Source organism: Salvelinus alpinus, chromosome 17 (genome assembly GCF_045679555.1).
Source record: "Salvelinus alpinus chromosome 17, SLU_Salpinus.1, whole genome shotgun sequence".
Lineage (NCBI taxonomy): Eukaryota > Metazoa > Chordata > Actinopteri > Salmoniformes > Salmonidae > Salvelinus > Salvelinus alpinus.
Window position 1 is genome coordinate 14,228,266 of NC_092102.1, and position 12,225 is coordinate 14,240,490.

The 12,225-nt window shown below is 42.7% G+C and overlaps 1 protein-coding gene across 3 annotated transcripts in view; it reads left to right on the forward strand.

Annotated features, from left to right (window-relative positions):
- Positions 1–12,225, forward strand: part of LOC139542206 (zinc finger protein 385A-like) — a 109,209-nt gene that overhangs the window by 56,004 nt on the left and 40,980 nt on the right. For 2 of the 3 annotated variants that reach the window (XM_071347360.1, XM_071347361.1), the window contains exon 2: positions 10,937–11,106. In XM_071347360.1, coding sequence (XP_071203461.1) covers positions 10,937–11,106 — 170 coding nt within the window. The remainder of the gene's footprint in view (positions 1–10,936; positions 11,107–12,225) is intronic. The other variant, XM_071347362.1, reaches the window with a different exon arrangement.

A 12,225-nucleotide genomic window follows, 5' to 3' on the forward strand; every position in this document is an offset into this window, starting at 1 on the left:
CTAATGAGGTGTGCACGTTGAAGCGTTTAGATGAGCTTGTAGCTTCTGCAGCTGGTTGTCTTGAAATAACAGTGTAGTAGTCATTACAGGGACCAAAGATGGCGCCGGATGGGATGGCTGCAGTTTTATGGGCTCTTAACCAACCGTGCTATTTTGTTAGTTTTTTCGCAATATTTTTGTTGTTGTATTCGGCGCATGTGACAAATACAATTTGACAACGGGGTAGCGCAACATTTAGGCAATTAAGCCGTTTTTTGTACTTACCCAGAGTCAGAGGAACTCATGGATACTATTTGTATGTCTCTGTGTGCAGTGTGAAGGACGTTCCTGGAGCCATTGCAATTAGCGTTAGCGCAATGTCTGAAAACCTATAGGAACCTCTAGCATGTTTAATGCCGCAATACCCCTTTAATGTCAGGGGACTAAAGGTGAGAAGCTCTGTCAGGACAAAGTAGTGAAAAGAGATTTAGACTCAGGAAGGAATGTTGCCCTTTCACAAGACTGCCACTTGCACATGACCCAATCTTTTTAAGGTGAGCATTAAGCTGGAGGCTTAGCGTACATATTTGTACTTGAGTGTCTCAGAGTGTGTCTGAACTCACTGAATTGCATGTGTGTATGCTAGGGGATGGGCATTTGAAAGAACGTCTGCGTTCGAGCACTATCATGGAAATCATTTAGAAATAAGTTAGTACTGGAGCATGTTAGTGCGAAACGGTAGCCTGAGCACCAGTCCCTTTAAATAACATTCCACTTCTTGCCACTCCTTGTAATTGCCAAAGAGACTGGTCTTTAGGGAATCTCTACATTCAATATGCAGCTGGATTTACAGTGCCTTGCAAAAGTATTCATCCCCCTTGGCATTTTTCCTATTTTGTTGCATTACAACCTGTAATTTAAATGGATTTTCATTTGGATTTCATGTAATGGACATACACAAAATAGTCCAAATTGATGAAGTGAAATAAAAATAATGACTTGTTTAAAAAAATGAATGGAAAGAATATGGCACCACAGCAAACCTGCCAAGAGAGGGCCGTCCACCAAAACTCACGGGCCATGCAAGGAGGGCATTAATCAGAGAGGCAACAAAGAGACCAAAGCCTGAAGGAGCTGCAAAGCTCCACAGCGGAGAATGGAGTATCTGTCCATAGGACCACTTTATGCCGTACACTCCACAGGGTTGGGCTTTACGGAAGTGGCCAGAAAAAGCCATTGCTTAAAGAAAAAAGTAAGCAAACACGTTTGGTGTTCGACAAAAGGCATATGGGAGACTCCCCAAACATATGGATGAAGGTACTCTGGTTAGATGGGACTAAAATTGAGCTTTTTGACCATCAAAGAAAACGCTATGCCTGGCGCAAACCCAACACCTCGCATCACTCGAGAACACCATCCCCACAGTGAAGCATGGTGGTGGCAGCAGGTTTTTCATCGGCAGGGACTTGGACACTGGTCAGAATTGAAGGAACGATGGATGGCGCTAAATACAGGAACATTCTTGACACAAACCTGTTTCAGTCTTCAAGAGATTTGAGACTGGGATGGAGGTTCACCTTCCAGCAGGACAATGACCCTAAGCATACTGCTAAAGCAACACTCGAGTGGTTTAAGGGGAAACATTTAAATGTCTTGGAATGGCCTAGTCAAAGCCCAGACCTCAATCCAATTGAGAATCTGTGGTATGACTTAAAGATTGCTGTACACCAACGGAACCCATCCAACTTGAAGGAGCTGGAGCAGTTTTGCCTTGAAGAATGGGCCAAAATCCCAGTGGCCAGATGTTCCAAGCTTATAGAGACATACCCCAAGAGACTTGCAGCTATAATTGCTGCAAAAGGTGACACTACAAAGTATTGACTTTTGAGGGGGGGGGGGGGGGGGGGTGAATACTTATGCACTCTCAAGTTTTCCGTTTTTTGTCTTATTTCTTGTTTGTGTCACACCAAAAAATAAATATTTTGCATCTTCAAAGTGGTAGGCATGTTGTGTAAATCAAATGATACAAACCCCCCAAAAATCTATTTTAATAGGAAAAATGCCAAGGGGGCTGAATACTTTCGCAAGCCACTGTACCAGTTGCTGATTGGTAGTTGAAAACAACATTCATATTTTCCATGACAACGTTATGGAACATGGGGTGAGTGCAAATTTGGCACAATATGGAAGTTTAAGAGCAACAGCACGCATAGCAATACGACCTGCTGCAGTCATTCCCTGATGAGAAGGCAGTGTCAATGCAAGATCTTGTTGTTCAAAGTGGCTAGAGAGGGCTCCGTAATGAGAGAGAGAAATAATGACACAGAAAATGTTAGCATCCAAAATGTTATCGAGCTACATTTGCTTCTGTTGTCACCCATAAACAAGAGGAAAGAAATGCAAAACTGGCACCTGTCGTCATTCCTCGCACATATGCTGATCATCATGACTTGATTCAATTTTTACAATTTGTCATGCTAATTTGTGTTTGTCATGCTAATTTGTGTTAAGTTGTGTTATGTATCCCTCCTCTCTTATTAAGTTGTTCTTAAAATTGTCATTCTATATTGCGGCAAATTTGCATGCGCCCAATGTTTTCATGCGGTGGCAAGGAGTGGAATGTTAGCTAAAGAGACTGGAACCCAGGCTAGCGAAATGGGGCTGAATGCAAAAACAGTTGCATGCTGGTTGTTCCAATTGCTAGTTGTGCTGATTAATACACAAATGAAAATGAAACTTAACATAATTTCACTGCATTTGACATGGGCCACTCCATAAAGACATCTTAAAGTTTGAATAAATGTTACCTGTTAAGTAGTTGCATTTTGAGTAACTGTATTAGATTATTAGAAACAAATACAAACCTTGAATCGAGTACTCCCGCCCCTCCTTAGTGTATGCCTGTACCTGTGTGATATTGTATATTTTGCCCGCTGTGATAGTTATGCTGACTGTTGTGTTCAGGTGAAGGGGGTGACTGTGCCCCGTGCCCTCCCTGCATCCCTCCCTGCCCCTCTGCCCTGCCTCTCTGCACCTCTGCCATCCCTGTCAAGCCTCCAGACGAAAGGAGAATACCAAGTGGCTCTAGAGTCGATCTCTGCATCCCAAATGGCAGCCTATTCCCTATTTAGTGCACTACTTTAGACCCAAGTAGAGCACTCTATATGGGATAGGGTGTCATTTGCATTTAGGACGCATCCTTTGTACGTACTGGGCCAGGCCCTGTCCCTGTGGTTATCAGACACTAAGCCAGCCTCCATTGGCTAAATGAATTGGCAATTTCTGACTGCAGCTTTGGTCACAGCTGTGTACAGAGTCTGGTCCCTGCAGAGGGGGAGAGAGAGAGAGAGAGAGAGAGAGAGAGAGAGCGAGAGAGAGAGAGAGAAAGAGAGAGCAGCTACATCATCTTATTTGTATTTTAGATTTATTTACAGGGGACAAAACACATTAATCAACATCAATATTACAATAATGCATCATCCATGTAAATGTGCCGGGGTTAGCCAAAAGCTAATTTGCACCAGTAGTCCCAGGGCAACTAAGGACAATTACACAGTCACAATACACATACTCAATAAAACAACTCAAAATACAATACATTACATCCAATAATATATAATTCTCAACGACAACAACAACACTATCATCAACTGTTGTCTTACATATGAGGAACCACAGATAACTCATGTGTACAGGTTTGGATAGATTTGAGCCATGTTTTCAATTCAACCCTAAAAGTACAATAATCAGTGCAGCTTCTCAAGTCCATTGGCATTGCATTCCAGTATATTATAATTTTAACAGAGAAGACCGATTGGCATATTTTACTGTTCCGAAGAGGGACAACGCAGTCCCCTCTAGTTACTGCCCTTGTTATCCTGGAGGTGCTATCCTTGAGCATGATATGCCGGCATGGGGTGGAGGGGCAAGACCGTGCAGGATCTTAAAGACAAGGCTTGCATCGACATACTGCTTAAAGCTATCACGTTTGTACATGATGTGACAATGGTGGTAACGGTTTGGTTTGCCGGAGGGATTCAATTGGTTTCAGAAGAGTAGCTCCTGCTTCTGAACAGCGGGTTATTGAGAGGCATCATCTGTTCCGAGTAATGTTCTAGCTTGGGTAAGAATGAACTTCAGATACCGTATTTACCTCTAAAACAGAGTCCTTGAACCCCAGTCACTCACTGCAGTAAGGTACTGTAGCTGATTGTTATCTTGTGGACTTTTATGTATACATTATAGAGGAGAGAGGTACAGTAGGAGTCAGTAGGATCATCTATAGGGCAGGAATATACTGGAATATACCTAATACATCTAGGACAGAGCATCGTCACAACCACACACACACACACACACACCATCATCATAACCGCACACTTAAAAACACCATTAGAAAACTTAGCTTCACTCAATACTGTGGTTGTCAGCGTTTTCACAGATAATATTTCTTCTAGCGTATTTTAAGCTATCTGGCTCATCTGAAGGGCAGGTCCCCTCCTTTATGTCTATTGGACCACCTCTGCCAACGGCCCCAGGGCAATCTGTGCCGGTATGGGCAGTTCAGTTCCAACCACTTCCCCTTCCTCCTCCAATCCTCCTCCTCCTCTCCCTCCCTTCACTGCACTGAATGGCCCATAAGCGGTGTTCCTGTTCCGATAGCGTGTGAAGACTGTATGGAGACAGAGGTACGTTTCAGGACATTGACAACATGTTGGATAATTTCAAGGCTAAAAAGACATTCTTATCCCTAGATCCTATCAAGTCACGTGACTTCATACTGGCTTTAAGCACATAAGGAAAAGACCAAGGCCGATTCAATTCCCTCTCCTTAACTGTTTATTGATTCCTACACGCGGTGAAATAACTTAAGTCATTATGAGCTTTTCCTGGGATAAACTAAATAAGCTACTTCCTTCACTTCTATAACGACGAGTCTCCACAGGGAGTGGTGGAAATCCTGCTTCACGCACCCTCGCACGCGTACGTACACGGATACACAACACACACAGACGTGAACCTTTGTTTTTGCAGACCACTTAAAATCTAATTTCTTTGTTACATTTCCCTCTTTAGATAGCAACCTGTATCTCAGCTAAGCCTCATGCTCCAATCTGTGTATATTTATATTTTCCTCCAGCAGACTAAACCAAAACACACACTCACATACATGTACCATAACCGTAGGCAACAGTTTGCGTTCTGCCACAGCACCCCGTCGGATTGTGGGAGATTTAACCGGGAGACGGAGGCCCGGGAGCGCAGTTGGGGTAGATAAGACTTATCAGTCACAAACAGACTTACTGGCAGATCATTTTAAATGTTTGAATCCGTTTCTCTTCCCTCGTTGCCCTTCTCCCTATTTTCAATCAGCCCCCTCACCCCTCTCCCCCTCCGCCCTGTCAATAATACACCACCACCAACGACACCACCTCTTCCTCTAAACTTCTCTTCCTTTTCTCTCCCAAATCCACCTGCAGAACCGCTGTCCTGGTAATGCCAGTCTTCTTTATGCTCTGTCTGCCACACTCATATTGCTGTGTGTGTCGGTGTGTGTTTGTGTGTGTGTGTTGCGACCTATATGTTGCAGCCTGTTTAAGACTGCTAATGTGTGTGTGTGTGTGTGTGTGTGTGTGTGTGTGTGTGTGTGTGTGTGTGTGTGTGTGTGTGTGTGTGTGTGTGTGTGTGTGTGTGTGTGTGTGTGTGTGTGTGTGTGTGTGTGTGTGTGTGTGTGTGTATGTGTCCGACCCCAGGCCATGTAGTGTAGTGTTACTAGCGAGCTGTAACACTACACTAACATTGGCTGCGTGGCAACGTTGTGGCCTGTTTAAGAGGACTGATTAAATCCTCAGAGCGTGGCATGGATTCCTGAAGAGTTGTAGGATTTAACGACATCCAAATGCACCAGCCTTCTCATCTCTTCCTCCTACACCCCCCTGCCTGTCACTCACTCACTCACTCACTCACTCACTCACTCACTCACTCACTCACTCACTCACTCACTCACTCACTCACTCACTCACTCACTCACTCACTCACTCACTCACACACACACACACACACACACACACACACACACACACACACACACACACACACACACACACACACACACCCACACACACACACACACACACACCTACACACCTACACACACACACACACACACACACACACACACACACACACACACACACACACACACACACACACACACACACACACACACACACACACACACACACACACACACACACACACACACAGAGAGACAGATTAGGTTCCAAGGGCCACTGACAGGATCAGTGAGTATGTATGCCCGCTGACGAAAAAAGAGATTCTTGCCCACCTCATAAGACTTTGATGGCTCTGGGTGACCTGGTAGGTGCTGTTCAGTTCATTGTATGTGATGAGGTGCCTGTTCTGGCTGTTAAGATATATTGGGCTGTTGTTCTTTGTTCTTCTAAAGGGACTTTGTTGAAGATGGGATTATAATCAAACAAGGTTGCATCATTCTAGGCCTTCCGTGTGTATGATTGTGTGTGTGTGTGTGTGTGCGTGACGAAACAAAATGGAATTTAAATAATTGAACCGACGTTGGTCAATTTGAAAAAAAAAAAAAAAAACATTTTGATTAATCGCTCAGCATTAGGGGACACACAATTTATAATGATTCAAAATCCTATTTCCCTAACCTTAGCCTTAACCCCAAAACCTAACCTTAACCATCACCCTAAACCTAAACCTAACTCCTAACCCTAACCCTAAAACTAACACGAACTCCTAGCCCTAAACCTAATTCTAATCATAACACTAATTCAACCTTAACCCTAAACCCCCTAGAAATATCATTAGACCTTGTGGGGACTAACAAAATGTTAGTTTGTTTACTATTCTTGTTGGGAATAGTAAACACGTCCACACACACACACACCCACGCACCCACGCACATACACACACCACACACACACCACGACAGTGTGATTTACAATGTGTGCTAGCCCCCAAAGGAAGCTTAAATTTAATGGGGTAATTATACACTGGGGGCAGGAAGCAGGCCCACTGATTTACACACACTGGCTGGGGTCTCTCTCTTTGCTCTAAGGGCAACTTCCCTGCTCCCTCTGTCCCTCTGGAACACTTGACTTCCTATTCCCCACAGGTCTTATATCCATGCACTTAAATATATATATTTGATCTATTTTCCTTCTATATTATCTTCCCCTAACCATGGTCACGTTTTCTCTTGTGACAGGTGTGCCGACATTCGCTGCAGCGTAGCCTATGCAAACATAATGTAAAGACTGAATGCGCATCTCATTTACCCATCTCCATCTGGCTGCCGGGGGTCACCTTATTTTTTTTATTGCAAATATTATTTTGTTTAAATTGTAGCCGCAGAGTTTTAAAACAGCCTGTCACTTGAATATCGTTGCTTTAAATCAGTGCACCTGCGAGCACTCTCACAGGATCTCTCTCCATCAACTCCCTTCAAATTGCATCAAACAGAGCATGCGCCCCCGCCCAGTCCTGTGAAATCCATAGATTAGAACCTAATGAATTTCTTTCAATTGACTGATTTACAGTACTTATCGCAACTGTAACTCAGTAAAATCGTTGAAATTGTTGCATGTTGCGTTTATGTTTTAATTCAGTATAGAATAGCTTGCTGGACAATATTTTTGTTTTTTTTATTATACCGATAGACTATTCTGAGATGGGTGCAAGCTCTTTTTTGCTGAATGTTAAACACAGCAGCCAATAGAATTGACCTTACGGGTAGTTTGAAAGAAGAGCGAACGCGATAGGCTTCAGCAGTTATTTATTCAGATCCATAACCATTCAATCTCCGTGAAGACAAGTGAAAGCCTGCATCTAATTAGAATGAAGAAGATAAGGACAACAAAACGTATTTCATTTAACTGTTGAAAGCGGGGAAGAAATGAAGCAACAACAGAGAGAGAAAGAGGAGGTAGGCTAATTACAACATTAAGGGAAATATTATGAAAGGTATATATTCGTCAGCCTACTCATTATACAAATAGTCCCTATTATATTTCAAAATTAAAAGCAGCCTATACTTGTAACTTTGTAGGCTGCATGTGCTGCACCAGAATTGCATGTAATCTCCCTGCTTTATCATGGTTTAAACGATGTGCGTAATTCCAGTCCATATCATACAGTATAATACAATACAGTATAATACAACACAGTATAATACAGTACAGTATAATACAACACAGTATAATACAACACAGTATAATACAATACAGTATAATACAATACAGTATAATACAGTACAGTATAATACAACACAGTATAATACAACACAGTATAATACAGTACAGTATAATACAACACAGTATAATACAACACAGTATAATACAACACAGTATAATACAATACAGTATAATACAACACAGTATAATACAATACAGTATAATACAGTACAGTATAATACAACACAGTATAATACAGTACAGTATAATACAACACAGTATAATACAACACAGTATAATACAATACAGTATAATACAACACAGTATAATACAATACAGTATAATACAACACAGTATAATACAGTACAGTATAATACAATACAGTATAATACAACACAGTATAATACAACACAGTATAATACAATACAGTATAATACAACACAGTATAATACAGTACAGTATAATACAACACAGTATAATACAACACAGTATAATACAGTACAGTATAATACAACACAGTATAATACAACACAGTATAATACAATACAGTATAATACAACACAGTATAATACAATACAGTATAATACAACACAGTATAATACAGTACAGTATAATACAATACAGTATAATACAACACAGTATAATACAACACAGTATAATACAATACAGTATAATACAACACAGTATAATACAGTACAGTATAATACAATACAGTATAATACAACACAGTATAATACAACACAGTATAATACAATACAGTTTCAGGTAGCATCAGGCTTGAATTTTCAATCAAAGCTCCAATCAAATCCAATGCTTTAGAATGACAGTTCCGGTTTTGGTGGGAAATGCTGATTTACCCGGGAGAAAATGGATTTATTCTCTGGATGGATCATTTGTAAAATACCGGGAAAATATTCAACACACTCATTGGTGCAGGCCATGCATCAGTATGGCAAGCTAGTCATGCTCTGTAGTTGTGCTCGCTGAGAGACTCGGTGAAGAGAATGATTATGAAAGCACCACCAGCAAGAGACTGATTGTCTCTTTAACACCAGTACTCATGGAGAGAATTCTGTGTCTGAATGCAAGTGCTTGAGGGATTTGAAGTTTGTATGTGTGTTCTCGTAGCTGTGTTTTCGGGGGTGCATGTGTGTTTGTGTGTTAGAGGAAAACCATGCATGTCTAATGGGACTTAATGATGCAGGCCTCAGCAGCTCAGTTCAGCTCAGCTCAGCCCTGGGGCTCACAGATGCACTGAGCGTTGGGGTGGACAGGGAGTAGAGAGCAGAGGCAAGCAGCAGCTGGGCTTTGGCTGAGACAGCACATTCACAAAGTCTCTCAAAGTCCCTTTCAAATGAGCCACAACTCCCTTTCACTTTAACTCTCTCTCTCTCTCTCTCTCTCTCTCTCTCTCTCTCTCTCTCTCTCTCTCTCTCTCTCTCTCTCTCTCTCTCTCTCTCTCTCTCTCTCTCTCTCTCTCTCTCTCTCTCTCTCTCTCTCTCTCTCTCTCTCTCTCTCTCTCTCTCTCTCTCTCTCTCTCTCTCTCTCTCTCTCTCTCTCTCTCTCTCTCTCTCTCTAACCCTGTTCTCTGACTGGGAGACAGCTGCTGCTGAGAAGCCTGGGCTTAACATCCCGTCACATCACATTCCCCTCAACAGACAGAGGCCACTTTGGGCTGCTCTTTCAATGCAGCTGAAATTATTCGAAATACGAACAACAAACTTTTTGAGAAGTGCGGGGTGAAAGCCCTCCAGGAAATTAAGAAAGTTTTTAGGTGGGTAGGAGGAAGAGAAAAATAGTATCAGGCAGCTACAGAGAGAGAAAGAGAGAGATATTGAAAGAGAGATGGCGAGAGTGAAACGGAGAGCGATAGCGAGATAGAAAGAGAGAGAGAGATAGCTAGCTAGTCAAACACGGAGAGAGATGGAGCAAAAAAAAGGAAGAGACGGCTGAGAGAGCTTTAAGTCTTGGGGGAATTTGAAAGCCACAGAAATCCAGTTGCGGATATTAAGAAGCTTATTTTTTGCAAGCTGACTTTCTGAGGTTTGCTGCTCGGTGCGGAGCCCCCTCAGTGTCATCCTTGACAGAGGTTACAGAAGAGGAAGGGGATAAGGAGGAGGCAGAGAGAGAGAGAGAGAGAGAGAGAGAGGGGGATAGGAGGAGGAAGAGAGGAAGAGTGAGAGAGGAAGGGGTGAGGAGGGGGGCAGAGAGGGACACAGAGAGAGATAGGGACGATTACGTAGACAGAAGACATGTTTCATAACCACTGCCTGACACTGGCAGCCTGTTAAAAAGAAATGTTGACTTGTGTCCTCACAAGCTGTGTTGGTTCTGTTTTTATCTGGTGTTAGAGGACAATAATGTCTAAAAATCTGTGTGTTATTCTACGAAAGTGAGTAAATTATCATTTGTAGCCCACTGTTATTGTTGCTGGAGTTGATACAGGTCCTCACCATGTTTCGGAAAGTGTTCCTTTCAAGGACACTTTCAAGGAAATACAAGAGCCTACACTCTTAGAAAAAAGGGTTTCAGAAAGGGTTCTTTGGCTGTCCCCAAAAGGGTTCTACGTTGAATCAAAAATAGTTATTCAAGGGGTTCTCCTATGGGGACAGCCGAAGAACCCTTTAGGTTCTAGATAGCACCTTTTTTTCTAAGAGTGTACTGTCTGTACTAGTCAGTGTATGTACAGTATTTTGACTGTGTCCCCCCCTCCATCTTCTCTCTCTCTCATTCTGTAGGAGGTATAAACCGTGCGGGGGCGATGCCTGCATTCCTGCGGACCCCCACTATGATCCAGCCTCACCTGGATATGAAGCCCTTCCTGCAGTTCCCTATGGACACAGCTCCACCACAACACAGCATGGGCTTGTTTCACAACTTCAACACCGTGAGTAGTATATACAAAACCGTGAGTACATGCACACCCATACACCCATACACACACACACACACACACACACACACACACACACACACACACACACACACACACACACACACACACACACACACACACACACACACACACACACACACACACACACACACACACACACACACACACACACACACACGAAACATGCCCTAAGCAATAACACAACACAACACACACACACACACACACACACACACACACACACACACACACACACACACACACACACACACACACACACACACACACACACACACACACACGAAACATGCCCTAAGCAATAACACAACACAACACACACACACACACACACACACACACACACACACACACACACACACACACACACACACACACACACACACACACACACACACACACACACACACACACACACACACACACACACACACACTCGAAACATGCCCTAAGCAATAACACAACACGCACACACACACCATGTACTATTCTGTAGGTACTGACTCCAGGTCACAAGATAAAATACCAGTGCAGTTAAGGTCAGGAAACCTCCCTGTTAACTACAGTTAAGGTCAGGAAACCTCCCTGTTAACTACAGTTATGGTCAGGAAACCTCCCTGTTAACTACAGTTAAGGTCAGGAAACCTCCCTGTTAACTACAGTTATGGTCAGGAAACCTCCCTGTTAACTACAGTTAAGGTCAGGAAACCTCCCTGTTAACTACCTTTCAAATGAATTGAAGAGAATTCTGTATACTTCAGAACACACTTTACAGTGTTCTACTTACACTTTAAAACACACAATCTATCAAACCTGTCTGAGATGGTTGTTTGATGTGTGTTCTCCAATGTGCCCTGTGGATGTCCTTCTCTCATTTCTATAGGGACTCTCTGTGTCCTCAGGCCATTTGGGTTCAAATACTACTTGAAATCTTTCGGAGACTTCGAGCGTTTGCCTGGAATTCAACATGGGTGGGGCTTGCAGTCTTGTCCTTTGAGCCAGACAAGCTCAATGAAACGCAGCGGATGTATTATAAAGATGTCAAATACTATTTGAACCCAGGTCTGCCCTAGGCTAGGAGTTATGGCTGATCATTTTGATTAGGAGGATATT